Raw genomic sequence first — 19,548 nt, forward strand, 5'->3', positions numbered from 1 at the left:
GCTGCGGGATGGGAAAGTCCCTGAAGTGACACAAGACCCATGGGCGGGGAAGGGAAGCGACAGACCCGACTGAGCCCAACCGAAGAGGCGCCCGACGGAACCCAGGGGCCGGGTTAGGGCCACGCCGGGGAACCAGAACTGTGGGAAACTGACACCTAAGGGATCAAAACTGGTGGGTCAAAACTGGGCCTAATTGGCAGAGTCACTAACGAGGGACCGGGCTGCTTCAGCCTGGGTACTTGAGCGAGCGTCACCAGCGCCACTGACTGCCGGGCGCCTGGGCATTCAGCGTCCTGCTCCCCAAACGTGCCCTCCTCAGGGCGGGACAGAGCCAGGGGTATAAATAACCCCACTCTCCCCACCCCATCCCAGACCCAGCCACCACCAGGGACATCAGACACCCCCGTCATGGGTCCTTTGCCTTCCCCCCTCGGTTCGTCTCTCCCCAGCCCTCTCCTTTTGCCCCCGGGCTTGGCCGGCCAGGCCTGGGTATTCTGCAGCCCGGCTGCACCCAGAGGCAATACCTGGAACAGCTAGACACTGGTACCATCTGGGGCAGGGCGGGCCGAGGTCTCTGGGCACTGAACCCACAGCATGTTTAGTGCCAGACAGTAACTGGGTCCCGTTAACCCTCTGCCCCATATAGATCATCCACCAATCCCGGCAGAAAGGTGACTGGAGGAGGAGATGTGGTTGGACAGGCTGGGGGGATCTCAGGGGGAACTGGGGTGACTGGAGTGAGGGAGGGAATCCCAACAAGGGGGGATTGGAATGGGGGGTGGATCCTAGCACAGGAGGATTCTAGGGAGAGGAAGGGGTGAAGATCCCAAGGGAGAAGGGACTGCACTGTGTGGGCCGAAGGGGCCTGGAGGAGAATTGGCTGCAGGTGCCTGGTGGGGGGTGGGGATCCCACCACAGGGCTGAGTTGGGGGAGGGCAGGGCTGGGGAGCCGGGGGGGGATCCCAGCAGAGGGGAATGGGGGCCGGCATGGAGCAGCTGGGGGGGTCACTCACAGCCAACAAGAAGCCGGATGGTTCTGTTGGTCGAAGGTCCCCGTGGTGGCCTGTAGGTGACGCTGCAGATGAGCTCTTTGCCGTGGTCCCCCAGGCCGGGCATGAAGCTGAGCGCGGATCTGTGGGCCCAGGTGCCATTCTCCAGCTGGGCTGAGACATTCTGGGCTGTGTCGCTGAACGGCTCCGTCCAGGTGACTCGGGGAGGGGGCCCGGAGCAGCGCCCAGGGGCCGTGCAGGTCACAGTCACTGGCTCCCCGGCCAGCAGCGTCCCTGGCAGCCCCCGCGCCGGCGAGATCTGGATCTCTGGCTCTTCCATCAGCCCTGAGACACGGGGAGAGGGGAGAGAATCACTCGGGGACACGGGGCCTTTCCCCTCTATGGGCACGGCCCTGATCCGACCCCAGGACAGGGCCTAGATCTAAAACCACAGACATTGTAAGTAGGCAAGGAAAGACGCTAGGTTATGTTTTGTTTTAGCCTTTGAATTTTCCTATGATACAGATGTAGTTTGATTCCTGTTTTTGTAACTGTGAAGCTGAGCCAGAGGGGAATCCTCTGTGTTTGAAATCTTTTATTTACCCTGTGAAGTTACCTTCCAAACACATTTTAGCAGGTGTGATTCTTTTTTTTTACACATTTTAAGAACCTGATTGATTTTTAGTGTCCTGAAGACAAAGAGTCTGGTCTGTGCTCACATTGCTAACCAAATGGTTGGTACATTATTCTCCAGCCTCCACAGGAAAGGGGGTGAAGGGGCTTGGGGGATATTTTGGGAGGAGAGGGATTCCAAGTTACCTTTCCCTGCATTTTTCTATAACTCACTTGGTGGTGGCAGCAATAGCGTCCAAGGAGAGGAGAAGGGATTTATGCCTTGGGGAAGGTTTAACCTCAGCAGGTAGAATATAAGCTTAAGGGGTCTTTCATGCAGGTCCCCACATCTGTACCCCAGAGTTCAGAGTGGGGGGGACCCTCACAAGCGGTGACTGCGGCTGCTCTTACCTGCAGGGCTGGTTCTAGGTTTTTTGCCGCCCCAAGCAAAAAAAATTTTGGCTCCCCCCCCCACTCACACCCCCTGTTGCCCTAGCACTGGGCTCCCCCCCAAATGTGGGATCCGCTACCAGCACACTGCAGCCGAGCCGTGGCCCAGCTGCGACTCTGTCCCCATGCGGGTGAAGCTGCTGGGCAGCACGGAGCGGGAGTACTTCCAGGTGGCGGCGCGGCTACGGGGTGATGCAAAGAACACGGCCCCCTCCCTGGGATTCGCGGCACTGCTGGTGGCCGAGGTGGATCAGTTCGCGCTCACCGCCCTCACCCCCGACATGCTGGCGGCCGAGGACCTGGAGAGCCCCCTGGACCTGCTGCTCTTCAGCCTCACGGTGCCCTGGCCCAGCCCCGGCAGGAGGGAAGGCGAGGATCTCCGGCTGCGGGGCTACCTGTTCAGCACCGACGAACCCAGCCGGCCGCTCACCTCCTCACACACTCCAGGAGCCCCTCGCCGCCATCGCAGCCCAGGCTCGGCTCCAGGGGAACCCTCTTCCCTCCCTCCCCGGCTCCTCACACACACTGGGCAGGGCTGCCCAGAGGATTCAGGGGCCTGGGGCAAAGCAATTTTGGGGGCCCCTTCCAAAAAAAAAGTTGCAATACTATAGTAACATAAAAAATAACTACTGAAAATTAATTTGTAATAATTTGAAAATACACCAAATACATGATTTAAAAACATGAACTGCTTTACTGGTCTGTCTACATTGGCAGTTACACAATGGGCGGTCGCTGGGTGAGGGTGATGGTTGGTGCCAATGGGCTGTCACTGCCTGGAGGTGGTGCTGCTGTTGCCCAGGGCTGGGTGGGGAGCTGGGCTCTGGGGGGTGCCAGGCTCACAGGGGCTAGGCTCAGGATTGTGGGGAGATGGGGTTGGAGGTTGTCTGGCTCAGAGGGGCTGGGCTCAGAGCTGGGGTCAGGGCTGTGGGGGGATGGGGTGAGGGGATGTCCCGATCAGAGGGGCTGGGCTCAGAGCTGGGGTCTGGGGTGGAGGAATGGGGTCAGGGGCCCAGCTCAACGGGGCTGGGCTTGGAGATGAGGGTCAGGGCTGTGGGGGATGGGGTCAGGGGTGCCCAGCTCAGAGGGGCTGGGCTCGGAGCTGGGGTCAGGGCTGTGGGGAATGGGGTCAGGGGTGCCCAGCTCAGAGGGGCTGGGCTCAGAGCTGGGGTCAGGGCTGGGGGGGGGAATGGGGTGAGGGGGGGTGTCCGGATCAGAGGGGCTGGGCTCAGATCTGGGGGTCTGGGGTGGAGGGGGATGGGGTTGGAGGGTGCCCAGCTCAACGGGGCTGGGCTGGGATATGAGGGTCAGGGCTGTGGGGGATGGGATTGGGAGTGCCCAGCTCAGAGGGGCTGGGCTGGGAGCTGGGGGTCAGGGCTGGGCCTGTGGGGTAATGGGGTCTGGGGGTGCCTGACAACCACCTCCCTGAGACCCCCAATCCGACCCCCTTCCCTGCCCCCACAGAACCTCTGCCCCCTTCCTGCCCCCGGGACCCCCGGCCCCGTAGCCAACCCCCCGGCCCCGGCCGTTTACCCCAGGCTCGCCGCGTGCCTCGAGAAGCGGCCCTGCCCAGCGCGGCAGCCGCGTGGCTCTGGAGGGGGCTGAGCTCTTCCCCGCTCAGAGCCGCGTGGTCAGGGGAGGAGCCGCTCAGCCCGGAGCTCGCAGCCCCGCCCCCTGACCATGCGGCTCGGAGCGGGGCGGGGCTCAGCCCCCCCCCCCGAGCCAGGCTGCTGCTGCGCTGATTAGGACCCGAGCGCGAACAAGCGGCGGAGGAGCGGCCCATCCCCTTCAGCCAGGCGGGTCCGCGCTACCGGTCAGGGGCCGCCCCTCCCCCCCAAGTGGAGCCGGTAGCGCGGCCCTGCCCCGGCTGCAGGGGACGGACCGCTCCTCGGCTCGCAGCGGCGGGATGAGCTGGGGCCCCAGCCTTTTTCCACCCCCTACATTTTGCCACCCTAGGTACCAGCTTGTTTTGCTGGTGCCTAGAGCCACCCCAGCTTACCTGGCACGGAGATCGTGAGCGCAGGGTCAGCGCCATCGGAATTGGAGCGGTAAGTGTGTTCTAACAGGCCTTTCTCGATGTAAAAGAAATATCTCCCCGCATCCGTCGGTTGGGCATCACTGATTTGCAGGGAACAGTCGCCGCGCGCTGGATCCCCCGTCAGCCGGAACCGGCCCTGGGTCTCCTGCAACACTTTCACGGTGAGAAGACTGCTGGCCACGGGAGGATCCTGGCCCGCAGTAGCAGGCTCCTTGTACCAGTATCCGTAGAGCTGGGCCGAGGGATTGTTGGTGTCAGACGAGGCTGGGTACGTGAAGGTGCAGGGGACGACAACGCAGAGACACTCCTGCACTGACACCGACTGTGGCACAGTCAGGGTAAATCCGGGCAGCTGGGACAGTGACCCTGCTGGGGATGAGGAGGGATTGAAGTGGGACCCATAGAGAGCAGAGCCCCCCCCCAAAACTCCCCCCACAGCTCTGCCGGTTCCCCTCACTCCTGACCAACAGCCGCATGCGAGCCCAGCCCTGGGTCCTTGACCAATTCTCACTCCATTTACTTTCCATCCCTCCCTACATCGAACCCCCTGCCCCCACTCCCTGTCACTCAGTGCCCCCTAGCACCGCACGGGGGCACTGGACTCCCCTCCCCCTCTGGCCAGTCTCCCTTCCAAGTTCTGGGACAGACCTGGCCCTGCTTAGTGCAGGTTCTGCCCTTCCCCCTGCCCTGGGGCTGCAGGTGCTTCTTACTTACCCCTCCAGAGCAGGGCAAGAATCAGGACCCTCAGCATGGCAGGACCCCCTGCTCTCCAGTGGGGGCCCTGATGCGGGAGCTCCCTTTCCCCAGCGTCCTGCTGTGGCATCGGGACTCTGCCCATGGCTGGGGCATCCGGCTGGTACAAACCTAGAGACAGATGGGGAGGGTGTGAGAAGTGTGAGAGCAGAGGCTGTTTGGGGGGCGCAGATCTGCCTGGGGAACCATCAGTGCTGCTGGGCTCTGCAGGGGGCTGATCTGGGGCTGCTGGCAGCACAGGGACCTCCCGCCCACACAGAAAACCCCAAATCACCAGATGGTCTTGAGAGATCATGAGCTAAAAAAATCCTTAAATTGGTGAAAAAAACCTGAGATTTTCTTTAAGAATCATGAGAGCGGCCAGAAAAACCCAAGCTGGTGACAGAAGGTCAGAAGGCAGCGCTGCTCAGTGCCTGCTTTGCTTCAGTCTTCCCACAAAAAACAACATGTGAGCGGGAAACCAGTGAAGTTACCACGGACAATAAAGGGGAAGGGCTGCAGATCGGGATCAGTAAAGAACATGTCAGGGATGTTCTGGCCAATTTGAATGAATTCAGATCAGTGGGGCAGGAAGCTGTTCAACCCAGGGGGTCTGAAGGAATTAGTGGAAGAAATCTTGGAGCCACTGGCAATAATATTTGCCAACTCATGGATGCCAGGAGAGGTCCCAGCAGATAGGGGAAGGGCTAACAGAGGGGCCATCTTTAAAAGGGGGAAAAGGAGGAGCCGGGGAGCTATAGACCAGTCAGCCTGACCTCGACACCTGGAAAGCTACTAGAGCAATGTATAAAACCTTCAGTTTGTGAGGCTGAACGACGGGGTGAGCCCCAGCATGGATTTCCCAAGAAGAACTGCTGCCACCCCAGCTTGGTTTCCTTCTTTGATGAGATAACTGCAAGCCTGAACTAAGAACTTTGCCATTACTGTATGTAATTGATTCCATTTAACCAATTCTAGCTCTCATCTCTACCTTTTTCCTTTTATGAATAAACCTTTAGGTTTTAGATTCTAAAGGATTGGCAACAGCGTGATTTGTGGGTAAGATCTGATGTGTATATTGACCTGGGGCTTGATTCTTTGGGATAGAGAGAACCTTTTTCTTTTATTGGGGTGTTGGTTTTCATAACCATTCATTCCCCAGGATGAGTGGCTCTGGTGGTGATACTGGGAGACTGGAGTGTCTAAGGAAATTGCTTGTGTTGGTCACTGGGGTAAAACCAAAGTCCTTTTTGTCTCGCTGGTTTGGTTTGCCTTAGAGATGGAAAAACCCAAGCCTTGGGCTGTAACTGCCCTGTTTAAGCAATTGGTCTTGAATTGGCACTCTCAGTTGGGTCCCACCAGAACCGCATCGTCACAAGGTGATCCCAGCAGTTGAAGGCCAATAAGCCTAACTTCAGTGACGGGCAAACTGGTTGAAATTATAGTAAAGTGAAAGTATAGCAAAGAGCAGAATGATCAGATGCAGAGATTTGTTGGGGAAGACTCAATATGGTTTTTGTAAAGGGAAATCATGGGTCGCCAAACTACTAGAATTTTTTGATGGAATCAACAGCATGTGGACAAGGGTGACCCAGTCGATGTCCTTAGATTTTCAGAAAGTCTTGGACAAGGTTCCTCCCCAAAATACTCTTAAGCAAAGTGAGCTGTCATGGGATAAGTGGGAAGGGATCAGTAACTGGTTAAAAGCTAAGAAACCAAGGATGGGAATAAAAGGCTAATTTTCACAGTGGAGAGAGGTGAATAGTGGTGTCCCCAGGGGTCTGTACTGGGACCAGGGCTGTTCAACATGTTCATAAACGATCTGGAAAAAAGGGGTAAACAGGGAGGTGGAAAAAATTGCGGATGATACAAAACTACTCAAGAGAGTTAAGTTCAAAGCTGACTGCGATGAGCTACAGAGGGATCTTACAAAACTGGGTGACTGGGCAACAAAATGGCAGATGAAATTCAATGTTAATAAATGCAAAATTATGCACATTGGAAAACATAATCCCAACTATACATATAAAGTGATGGGGTATAAATTAGCTGTTACCACTCAGGGAAAGGATCTGGGAGTCACCATGGATAGTTCTCTGAAAACATCCACTCAATGTGCAGCGGTTGTAAAAAAAACTCAACAGAATGTTGGGAATCATTAAGAAAGGGATAGATAATAAGACAGAAAATATCATATTGCCTCTATATAAATCCATGGTACGTGCACATCTTGAATACTGTGTGCAGTTCTGTGGCCTTATCCCAAATTGGAATTGGAAAAGGTTCAGAAAAGGGCAACAAAACTGATTAGGGGATGGAACAGCTTCCGTATGAGGAGAGATTACTAAAACTGGGATTGTTTAGCTTGGAAAAGAGACGACTAAGGAGGGATATGATAGAGGTCTATAAAATCATGACTGGTGTGGAGACAGTAAATAAGAACGTGTTATTTACTCCTTCCCATAACACAAGAACTAGGAGTTCCCCAATGAAATTAATAGGCGGCAGGTTTAAAAAAATGTAAGGAAGTATTTCTTCACACACAGTCAACCTGTGGAACTCTTTGCCAGAGGATGTTGTGAAGGCCAAAACTCTAACAGGGTTCAAAAAGAACTGGATAAATTCATAGAGGATAGGTCAATCAATGGATTATTAGCCATGATGTACAAGGATAGTGTCCATAGCATCTTTGTGCCAGAAGCTGGGAATGGGCGACAGGGGATGGGTCATTTGATGATTCCTTGTTCTGTCCACCCCCCTGGGGTGCCTGGCACTGGCCACTGTCGGAAGACAGGATACTGAGCTAGATTGTCCTTTGGTCTGACCCAGTCTGGCTGTTCTTATAGAGAAATGTGGACTTGGTGGAACTACCATTAAGTGGATACAGAACTGATTAAACAACCGCAAACAACGAGTAACTGTTAATGGAATGATGTGGGATTGGAGGGAGGTCTCAAGTGTGGCTCCACAGGGATTTGTTCTAGGTCCCGTGGTGTTTAACATCTTTATCTATGACGTGGATGTAGGACTAGGGAGCAGACTGATCAAATCTGCAGATGACACAAAGCTGGGAGGAGTTGCCAACACTTTGGAAGATGGAGCTAAAATTCAGAAGAATCTTGATAAATTGGAGAATTGGGCCGTACCCGACACAATGAAATTCATCAAGGACAAAGGGAAGGTGCTCCATTTAGGGAAGAAAAACCAAATGCACAAATACAAGATGGGGAAGAACTGGCTTGGCAGCAGCACTGCTGAGAAGGAGTTGTGGCGGATCACAACCTCGACAGGAGTCAGCAATGTGATGCTGTTGCAAAAAAAAAAAAAAAAAACAAATGCAATGTCAGGTTGCATGAACAGAGGCAGAGCATGCAAGTCAGGAGAGGTGACAGTACCGCTCTATGCCTCAGCTGGAGGACTGTGTCCAGTTTTGGTCACCAATGTATAGAAAGGATGCAGAGATATTGGAAAGGATTCAGAGGCGAGGGATCAAAGGGATGGAATGGAAGCCCTAGGGGCACAGCCTGAAGGAACTGGGTATAATTAATTTGGAAAAGAGATTGGTGGGGTGGGAGGGGACATTATCACAGTTTTCAAGTACTGGGAAGGCTGCCATTGAGAAGCTGGAGAAAAGTTGTTCTCTCTCACCCCAGAGAGCAGGACGAGGGGCAACAGGTCCAAACTACAGCAGCGTTGACTGAGATTTAATCTCACAGAAAACTCCCCAGCTGTGAGAGCAGTTGGACAATGGAGCAGATGCCCAGGGAGATTGTGGAAGCTCCTTCACTCGAGGGTTTTGAGACGAGGCTGGACAGCATCTGTCGGGGATGGGTTAGATCAGTTGTCCCCAACCTTTTTCATCTGGCAGGCGCCAGATGACAAGCCACAGAGGACCGTGGCAGTGAACGAGCATTGGCCGAAATTCTGCCAAAAAGCGGCAATGTCGATGGGCGTTGCCGCTGAAATGCCACCGAGAAGCAGTGTCATCCAGAGGCGTCGTGGCCGAAATGCTGCTGATTTTCGGCATCATTTTGGTGGCAATGCCTCTGGATGACGCTGCTTCTCAGTGGCATTTTGACTGATGCTCATCTGCCGGCCAGTATGTGGGCACACTTAGACGCCCCAGCGGGTGCCATGGCACCCGCGGGTGCTGTATTGTGGACCCCTGGGATAGATCCAACCAATCCTACACCTTGGCAGGGGTTGGGCTAGGTGACCCCTGTAGTCCCTTCTCACCCTGTGGGTCTGTGATTCTAGGATTCGCTAAAAAATCCTGAGATTTAAACATCAGGAACCCACCCCCTGCCCCAAAATTCTCTAATAAATCCTGAGATTTCCCCTAAGAATCACGTGATTGGCTGAAAAAGGATTTCAAAATCCTGAGACTGGGTTTTTAAATCCCCAGATTTGTGCTTTGCCTCCAAACCCCCTGTTGTTTGCAGCCTGTTGACTCAGCCCCCCGCCCCCACCGTGATGGTGTCGCACGGTGAGGGGCTGGTTCTGCAGGGATCCAGTGGAACTGGACGTGGGTAAATCGTCCCTGGGGTGGGGGTGCTGCAGAGAGCTCATGGCTCCTCCCCTCTGCAGACAGGGTGGGGCACTAGTACTGCCCTCTCTGCCCCTCAGCTGCATTCCCCCCTCCCCCACTCCACCCTGCTCCTCCTGCAGCTGGGACTCCCCTCCTTGTCAGTGTTACGGACCCTCCATCCTCTTCCTTCTTGTGAGAATGGTGGGGCCCACTCCCTCCTTCCCCTCCTCACATGTGAATTGGGCCACACTTTGTGCTGACCCAACTCCATGGGGGGCAATGGAGTGAGCTCAGTGGGACTATGGGTGAGAAGTTTGCACATATGTGCTCAACCTGGGGTATCTATAAATACGCCCTCTGCAATACCTGCCCTCCCTGCCCCCAAAAACCACCCATATGGGGAAGGGGAACCCCCGGCAGTTCCTTTTCCCACCATCCCTCTGCTGCCCTCAGGTGCTCTCGGGAAGGAGGCTGAGGGATGGGAGCTGGGGAACCCCCTGCTGTACGTGGCCCCTGGAGCCGACGCCTCCAGTGTGGTCCCCATGCTGGGGGAGCCCTGGGGAGGGATTCTGCTTGGGCTGGAGGGGCACCGGCAGAGCTGTGGGGGCAGGGAGCCCAGGGCTGGGATAACAAGGGTCTGCAGATCGGGATTAAGGGGCAGCCCAGTCTCCGCAGACCTTCCAGCTCCCTCCCCCCCATTTCAACTCACCCCTAGACCTGCAGAGGGGGGCTCAGCACCCGGCTCTCCGACCCTGCAGCCCGGGTTCCTCAGGGTTTGTGACTCGGAGCCTGGGAAAGCAGCATGCACAGGAACCTGAAAGCAGAAGTGGGTGCTGGCAGGGGCGGTTGGGGGGAGATGCTTTCTCAGAAACCCCAGAATCAGCATCTGCCAACTTCCCCTCCCTCTGGCTGGCACTGCCTGTGGCTTCCCTGCAACAGGGGCAGGCTGCATATTGCTTGTGGGGCTGGAAATAGAACCCATGAGTCCAGACTCTGAGCTCCTCTACACCTCACTCTCCTCCCAGAGCTCGGACAGAAACCGGGAGTCCTGACTCCCTGCCTCCACCCTCCACTGTAACCCACTAGACCCTGCTCCCCTCCCAGAGCTGTGAAACAACCCAGGAGTCCTGGCTCCCAGCCCCCCTACTGCCACACTTCCCTCACCTCCAAGAGCCAGGGACAGAACCGAGTAGTGGTGGGGTGCCCAGCCCCTGCATCGGCTCTAACCCTTTATTTCTGCTGTCTCCAGTTACAAAACGATATTTTAACACTAGCAGTTTGCACCTCTTATCATATTGTACAGGCTGCAGATCCTAATCACTTACCCGGAGCTGAGACACGTTCACTTCTGGGGTGGGGCAGCTGCAAAGAGCTCACTGGCACCGCTCAGAGAATTCTTCCTAAATCCTAAAATACTGAATTAACTTTAGAAGAAAGAAAGCAATATGCACAGATCCATCTCGAAATTATTGTCATTCATTTTTGTAGGGGGTTTTGCAGACTCAATAATAAAAATAATGTTCAGTTCTCTCTATTCTTTCCTGGACCTGTACGGAATAGAAACACAAATAAGGGGCTTTGAATGTTCCTGTCTTTTGTTGTTATTACTTTTGCTTTTTTAGTCCTGCTGGCTGTCGGAGAATAACAGAGTTCTCACTTTTTGGTTGGGTGCAGCAAAGTCAGATACTTTATTCTGTTTAGCAGCGACAGCAGGGAGAGAGTGCTCTAGGAGATAGGGTCTCCCCTTCCTAGACAGGTCTCTCAACAGGTAAACAATTACAGCAGCATTTATACTTTTGTTACAGACAATAATAAGCAACAGCTGCATTGTGTTTATACATAGGTCATCCTGATATCTTGTTTTTCTCACTTAAGAGACTCCAGTCTACATTTCATATTATCTACACATTATCTACACAAGGTCGAAACAATTTCTCACACAGTTCTTTTCCACTCGCTTCACACAATCCTCACTTCTACAAATCTTGCGTTATTAGGGTTACAGCTAGCCTGACTCTTGCTAACAGAGACTGTCTTGCATTAAGATCCCTTACAAATCCCTGTCAGTTCTTTCTCTACTTCCACATTCCCCGGTTTTGTACTTCTAGTACAACAAATATTTCCAAACCTCTATTTGCATTAAGCCATGGATCTCAGATTCTACATCAGATGTTTCAACCTTAGGAGTTTTGATTGGATGGACTGACAATGCGTGATTAGCCTGGACATGAAAGTTATTGCTATTATCACTTCCTTTACCACAACAACATAATCCTAAACTAAATAACAACAATACGAAAAATAACATTCCTATAATAACAACATGATGGGGTTGTTGTACAGTTTTAGTGACAAAGCACAATACATTATACTTAGTACATAAAGTAGACACTCTATAAGCTGTATGAAAGGCATTCTTTTCAACTTGATATATATTTTGAAGCATGTGAATTTGCCCTTTTACTTCAGAGATTCTTTGAACCTCTGGTAACAATGAAAGCAAATCTTGAAACCATCCAGGTACTAAACTAGTCCAATTAAAAGGTATCTGGAACCTAAGGGCTACTTACAGAATTCTATCTGCAGGCCAGTAAAGAATATTATTGCCTGCAGTGGTAATGAGATTAAAATGTATATCTTGCAATGTGGTGGTTTTAACATACACACAGCTATCATTAGCTTGAAAAAGTAGGTGTCCTGTTAGGGTAGTTCCTTCTCCTCTACCCTCCCAACAAACGTTATCATGAACGGTGACAACTTCCCCTGGCTTCAGTTTATGGATACACCGAAGCTGTAGGGGTTCTAACAGCCAAAATGTCCATTGACTCCCTATTCCTATCCAAAATGTCAGGTGTTATTCTAGGGACACTGACTATAAATTGGCTAGGCATACCAGGCGGTCTAATCTCCCAGATGTCACGGTGAATAATCCAGTCCCACATGCATCCTCCTCATGGACCCGGCAGGATTCGGTATGTGGGAGCCCACACCACCCCTAACCAGTCCAAATGCTTGGAAGGAGCACTGTGAATGTCTACACTTCCACCCAAAAAGTGTCCAAGTATGTCCCTGTGGCCACAGATCAGATGGTATTCCTGATGTGTCTGTAAGGGCACTGGGCCTAGACTGGTGTTCAAGATCATTCCGAATGGCCATCAGCTGGTCATTCAGGAAATCCTGAATGTCTGAACATGCTAAATCCCACTGCAATGCCTTCCCAGCCTCAGTGATATTCAACACCATCTCTGTCAGCAACTTCTGGGTCATAGAACTAAGGGTGGAAAGAACATGTAACTCACCAACTCCAGCCTGTACGTGGGTTAGCTGTGCCAGTGGCCTTCTCTAGTTGCCCCAATTTCTCATAATGTTCTTGGCTTTTAAGAATATTCAAAATGGCTGCTGCACTATTGGCCCCATCCCATAGGGATCCAGTCAAGTCTCTCTTCTTCCAGAGGAAATAACCCAGGCCCTCTGTTGTGCTAATCTAATGACAGCCTGCTGCTGTGAAAAGTGACCCCTGTACATCAATAGCTCTTTCCACCATAGGAGCAGACTTTTATTTTTCCCTAGGGAATGCTTCACCCCAGCTCTACCTGCCCTGCCTCCACTCCACCCCTTCTTGCCCCCTCCCCAAGACCCGGCCCTTGCTCCGCTTCCGCAGGGCCGGGCCTGGTGGCATTTGGCTCGGACCTGCTGCAGGCATGACTGCTGAGGTCCTCTCTCCGCGGGTGTGCTGGTCCGTGGCTCATGCCTGCGGATGCTCCACCAGAGGCAGCCACTTCTGCGGCGGCGCGGCGTGCCACCCTGCTTGGGGCGGCGGAATTTCTAGAGCTGCCCCTGCGCCTCCACCTTTCCCCTCCACTGAGGCCTGACCTCGCCCTGCTCCCTTCCCCAAAGGGTCCCTCCCCCGCCAAATGCTGTGCTCTGTCATCCCTCATACCCCTCCCCGAGCCGCCAAACAGCTGTGGTTGGTGGGTGCTCAGCACCCACTATTTTTTCCCATGGGGGTTCCAGCCCGGGAGCACCCACAGAGTCGGTCCCTGAGCTTTTTCCAGCCTCCCAGATAGCTCCTAAGTCTGCTGGGAAAAGGGACCAACATACACGTATCCCTTTTCCCAGCAGACTGACTCAGCCCAGCGCTCCAGGGGACAAATTAAGCCCCGGATGGGGAGGTGGGTAGGGAGGCAGTGGGGGTCAGGGGCAATATAGGGACTGGATGGAGGGCTTGGGGAGTCAGTGGGGGCCAGGGCGATGAGGGATGGATGCGGTGTTTGGGGAGTCAGTGGGAGCTATGGGTGGGAGGGATGAGCCTGGGGCTGGAGCCTACTGCTGCATGGCCAGGGCCAGAGCCCACCACTGAGTGGCCAGGAGAAAGAGCCCAAAGCCCAGGGGACAAGGCCCAGGGATGGACCCCGGGGCCCGGAGTTAGAGCCCGAAACCCCACGGCTGGAGCCTGCCACCCCAGGGCTGAAGACCGACCCCACCACCCCTGGGAAAGTGGGGAACTCACTTGCCCCCTGCTCCTCCACTGCAACAATGATCTATACGGTCCCAGTTCACATTAATAACATGACACCTCGAGAGAGAATGGACCCTCGAGAAGGGCTGTCACACTGAAGGGGGTTCCTCCCAAGGACCACAGCGAGCCAGGAGAGAGTCCTGTGAGTCTGTGACAACTTGGTAGCAGAGGATGGTTGGTGGCAGGGCCGCCCCTAGGGGGGTTCGGGTCCCGGGACAATGCCCCACTCCGGGCCTGACCCCACCCAACTCCACCCCTTCCCCAAGGCCCCACCCCACCTCTTCCTGCCCCTACTCTGCCCTCTGCCCATTCCCATTCCACCCCTTGGTCCAAGCTCCTGCCCCACCTGTTTCCAGCTTTCACCCCTTCCCTCAAGCGACCCCAGGATCCAGCAGGGCAGAGCGGAGCGGGGTTGGCTGGGGCTGGGTCGCTTGCTGCCGCTGGCGCCAGGCCCGCTGCTAACCAGGGTCCCCCAAAGCATGGAGCTTTGTTCAGTTGCCCCAGTCCGTCCTAGGGACTGGATGGCTCTGGTTGGTGGTGTCGTCAGGTGTTCGGCTGTGTGTGTGTTTTCCTTGTGTGCCGTCCCAGCTCTGCGCACACAGCCGGACCAGCAGACCTCGAGCGATCCACCCAGTGACCACAAGATCCATCAAGATGTGAAATCGTTTGGTCAGGTTTATTGTCAGCAAAGCATGGTCCTAGCTCCCCGGATCAATGTCTACAGTTATGCTAGCACATATATGCTGTGACAATGGATCAGCTCAGTTAGTGGTGGGACTTTCCACTATCCCCTTGGCCGGACAAAGACACTCTGTTACCCGGGGTTCTTTCAACCCAAAGCTCTTGGTAACTTTTACTCTGTGCGAGGAGGTGTCAGGAAATAAATCAGGGGAGACACGGCCGTCCGACCGATAGATGACTGGTACAAACAGGATGACACAAGAGTGCTTTCACTTAAAGCTAAACTTTACTAGTCTCAAGCACTTACACACATCCGCAACAGGTTAGTAAAACACCCCCAACCCTTGATAATTACCGACGCTGAATGTGGCTCTCGAGTGACACAGCGGCAGGCTTCCAGTGGCCAAATCTTCTGTCTGCTGGTGGGGTCTGCAAAATGTATCCAGAGGGAGAGTCCAAAGAGAGTCCCAAAGAGTCCCTACACGAGTCCAACTATCTCAAGCTTTTTCCCCTTATTTATACATTAGTAATAGACTGACATGTCCCTGAAAGAAACCTTGTTAAGTAAGCAATTTCAGCAAGAGGTTCCTTCTGATTATTGGTTAACCAGGTGTGGGTCTTTCCAGGGTTTGCAGCCTTGAGACCCCCATAGACATTCCTGAGGGTACATCCTGCTCTTTTTAAATGCATGTATCAGCAACTTCAACACAATTCTTATCAGGAAGGACGTGGGGTCAAGCTGCCCTTGCTGTGGCTCCCAACACCGTCCCCCCATTCATCAAGCCGAGATTGCTGAATGGCCAATTTACAGCTTGCTGACTAAGCTTCCTTTAACAATAAGCCAGAGTGGTTTTAGGCACTTTACTGGTTTGCCAAAATCTCCCCGTACAACTCCCTGTGAGATACATCTTTATACTTCAATACAAACAAGCTATGCATCACCCGTAGGTATCAGGGTGCCACCCATTGATGTGTCCATGGATCTCCCGTTACCTTGTACATGTTGGTTCGATCAAAACATCCATCACCCTGTCATCCTGACCTCCTCTTTCGGATGGGTCAGCGTGTTCCTGGTATCTGTGGGGAATGTGCTGGTATGGAGGTGTTCTGGTACCACCCTTCTGGAACGTGTTCTGTGCCTGGGAACATCATCCCTGTGCTTGCCAAATTCTGCGAGCAGGGCCTGCCTCCTGCTCCCAACCTGGCCTTGCTTTATATTAGTAAGTTTTGACCATTACTTTAGCCCAGGCCTTAGGCCTCAGACCAGGCCTCTGATACGCGGCCGAATATTTCAGGGTCTCTTCCTACTACAGATGGATGCCCCCTGTAGACAGTTGGCTGCGAGCTGAGGGGCTCTGCAGTGAGTGGCTGCCAGCAATAAAACGAAGGAATTGGAGGAACCAGTGAGGAAATGGCCTATAACCAGCTCCCTAAAAGGGACCTGGCATGTCTGTGCAGGGAGAGAGGGCTGAGCATTGGGAGGCTCACCCAGGAGCAGCTGATTGCCTGGCTGGTAGAGTGACTAGTCTGAGAAACAAGTTCCAGATCCCAGCAGAGCCCCCGGGATGCCCGGAGAGCCTGGGAGTAGCCAGGGGGACAGTCCGTGTAGCAGCTGGGAATCTATTAGATTTCATTCCCGGTCAGCCGCGGGGCTCCCCAATCAGGTTTCTCCCTGGAGGAGCTGCGGAGACTGGAGCTGGAGCTGAGAGTGAAGGTGCTGGCACTTGAAGAGTGGACAGAGAGAAAGAGAACGAGGGGACCATACAGAACAGCGAAAGCATGAACTGGAGTTGGAGGAGTGATGGGCCCAGTGGGCCTGCTGGGAGTAAGTGAAGAAGGACCCTGAAATGCCAGTTCTGCAGGGAATCTGGACACCACATTGTGACCCCAGTTTAAGAGGGTGGGTGGGGGGATAGCGATGCCTACCTCACAGCCTTTGAGAAGGCTGGTGATTTGAACCAGATTGACCCTGCGGAGGGGAGTCACCCAGCCACTGCTCAAAGGTGGGACTCCAGGAAGCCCATCTCAGGGGTGCCCATGAAGGCCAGGCCAGTCCGACCTCCCTGGTGGGACCTGCGGGACCTGAAATGTAATTACTGTGGCCAAAAAGGACACAAGGTTGCCCAGTGCCTGAGGATGAAGAAAATGGTTGCAAAGTAGAACCTGTGGGGTGTCAACTGGGTGGGAGCCCACCTGGAGAGGGCACCGCCATTCAAGGGGGCTGCAGTTGACAAGGCTGTCACAGGGGGAGGGGACCGGCAGCCCAGGCCAGCTGGGGAAGGCAGGGCTCCAGCCCCAGACCACCCACACTCAATTCGCTGACCGACCTGGGGGAATAATCGCCACATCATCCTCATTGAGGTGGGGGGAAGGAGCATCCAGGGGTTCTGGGACCCAAGCGCAGAGGTGACACTGGCCCGGCTGGAGATGGTGGACCCAGAACAGCTAGTATCTGATGCATACCTAACCCTTAGGGGAGGTGTTAGGGCCCCCGTCAAGGTGCCTGTAGCCAAGATACATCTGAAACTGGGGGCTAAGGAGAGCCTGAAAGACGTTGGGGTGCATGATCAGCTACCCATGGAGGTGTTAATGGGTGCTGACTTGGAGGACTGGCCAGATGGTACTCACAGCGCTCTGGTCCTTACCTGTAGCCAGAACCAGTGAGGGACACCCTGTCTTGGTCCGGCAGCATCTGACCTCCCAATGAGGGGGGAGCCAAGCACTGAGGGTAGGGCTCAACAGGGCTGGCCCTGAAACTCTGTCCCAAGGCGGGGAAACTGAGGCACAGCCAACCAGGGCTGTGGCCCCAAACCCAGCAGCTGAATTCCAGACGGAGCTGCAGGAGGATCCCTCTTTAGAGAAGCTGAGGGCCCTTGCTGGTCACAGCAGTGCAGGACCCCTCAGGGAAGATCACAGGGAAAGATTCCTCTGGGAGAAGGGATTCTTGTACCAGGAATGGGCTGGCCTGGGGCAAAATGAACCTTGGAAAGCCAGGAGGCAGGTGGTGGTTCACAACAGGTACCGCCGAAGGCTATTGTACTTCATCCACAATATTCCCCTCTTGGAGGCATCAGGGCATCCGGCACACCAGGCAGAGGCTGCTGCAGAACTGTTACTGGCCTGGGGTCTTTGACACAGTCCAACAGTATTGCAGGTCCTGTGACCCCTGCCAGAGGGTGGAGACGGCGCAGGATAAGTGTAAAGCATCTCTGAGACCTTTGCCCATGTGGAAGAAACAAAACTCCACTCTCAGGTTGGAAGCAACAAAATCAGAGAGAGCTTTATTCAAGCAATTGCAGGGGAAGAATACAACTGGCAGAGAGCATCTCTGCCTCAGTTTCTCCAAAGTACAAGCAAAACCATACAAGCATTTATACCTTTTTGTGACATGCATGAAATTAAAAACATCAACATTTTATTTAGACTATTTGCTATCTAGTCCAGCATTTTCTCACTCTCTCTTCTCAAAACATCGTTATCTCAAGGCTCGGTCACACTGACTATTCTGCTGTTTTCTACCCACTTCTGACTTGAGTCCTGCTTCTACAGGTCTCGCGATATTAGGCTAAGACTTAGCTCAACAGTTGTTCTGTCTCTGACACTTAAATGGCTGCACTTAAACCCTCTCTTTCTTTCCCTGCTTCTACACTCCCCTCTTTTGTGCTTTCTTTAGCACAACGAACATTCTTAAGGCCCGGTCTACACTGGGGAGCGGGGTCGATGTAAGATACGCAACTTCAGCTATGGACATAGCTTAGATGAAGTCAATGTATCTTATTTCAACTTACCTCCCATCCTCTTGGCGCGGGATCGACAGCTGCGGCTCCCCCTGTCGACTCCGCTACTGGCGCTCGCCCTGGTGGAGTTCCGGAGTTGACAGGAGCGCGTTCAGGGATAGATATATCGTGTCTAGATGAGATACGATATTCGATCCCCAATAAATCGATTGCTACCCGCCGATCTGGTGGGTAGTCTGGATGTACCCTAAATCTCCAATTGCATCAAGCCTTGTATTTCTGTTTCTAACTCAGGAGGATCAGAATCAGCCCTATAAGTCTTAAATGGATATAACGATAATGCATGATTAGTGTGAACATGAAAGGCATTTTTGTTAGTACATCCCTTACAACAATAACATATTCCTACACTAAACAAAAGCAATATGAGCAGTAATGTCCTCATTGTAATAATATGCTGGGGTTGTTTCACTGCCTTAATTACATAGCACATTGCATCATAATTAGTACACAGAGTAGACACTCTATAGGCTGTATGAAAAGCATGCTTTTTCAATTTGAAATATATTCTGAAGCACACGGATTTGACTCTGTAAGTCAGAAGTTTTCTGAACTTCTGGTAGGAGCGAGTGTAAATTTTGAAACCGGTCTGGTATCAAAGTGGTCCAATTAAAAGAAATCTGACACCTAAGGTCTAATTGAAGGGCTTTGTCTGCAGGCTAAGAAATAGTGTGATTTCCTGCAGTCGTAGTGAGATTAAAATGCATGTCTAGCAAAATGGTGGCCTTAACATATACACAGCTATCATTAGCTTGGAACAGCAACTGTCCTGTCAGGGTAGTTCCTTGTCCCAAACCCTCCCAACAAACTTTGTCAAATACTGTGACAACTTCCCCTTGCTTCTATTTATAATAGTCCTTCTTTTCCACCAGGGCCAATTCTTAATGTCTTTTGTAGTGAGGAACTTCTGGACTTTGGTGGTTTCAGCAGAATGAGTGTTCCTTCTTCTTTCTTGGAACTGTTGTATTTTAGCATCATACAGGGGAGAGGTTACCAGCACATTACCTTGTAGGGCTGTGGTTTCTGTTGCAAATGCTGATGACACAATGATTTCATCAGTGGACAAGGGAGAGGTCACTAGCACTTTTGAAAGTAGAATGAATTATATTGTAAAAATAAGAATGGATTAAAGAAATGCTGTATGTACCTTTAAGCAGAAATTTAAAAAATGTTGAAATACAGGTGTCAGAAAAAGAAACATT

At 53.0% G+C, this 19,548-nt stretch overlaps 2 protein-coding genes across 2 annotated transcripts in view; both read right to left on the reverse strand.

Moving 5' to 3' along the window:
* The window catches only part of LOC120390226 (myeloid cell surface antigen CD33-like), an 83,260-nt gene extending 73,131 nt beyond the window's left edge, over positions 1 to 10,129 (reverse strand). The window contains exon 1 of the mRNA XM_039512686.1: positions 10,059 to 10,129. The gene's annotated coding sequence lies outside the window, so the exon portion shown is untranslated. The remainder of the gene's footprint in view (positions 1 to 10,058) is intronic.
* Positions 1 to 19,548, reverse strand: part of LOC120390224 (sialic acid-binding Ig-like lectin 10) — a 112,035-nt gene that overhangs the window by 35,627 nt on the left and 56,860 nt on the right. Inside the window, exon 4 of the mRNA XM_039512682.1 lies at positions 1,014 to 1,334. Within this exon, the coding sequence (XP_039368616.1) occupies positions 1,014 to 1,334 (321 nt within the window). The remainder of the gene's footprint in view (positions 1 to 1,013; positions 1,335 to 19,548) is intronic.

The sequence above is a fragment of the Mauremys reevesii genome, linkage group 24, assembly GCF_016161935.1.
Source record: "Mauremys reevesii isolate NIE-2019 linkage group 24, ASM1616193v1, whole genome shotgun sequence".
Lineage (NCBI taxonomy): Eukaryota > Metazoa > Chordata > Testudines > Geoemydidae > Mauremys > Mauremys reevesii.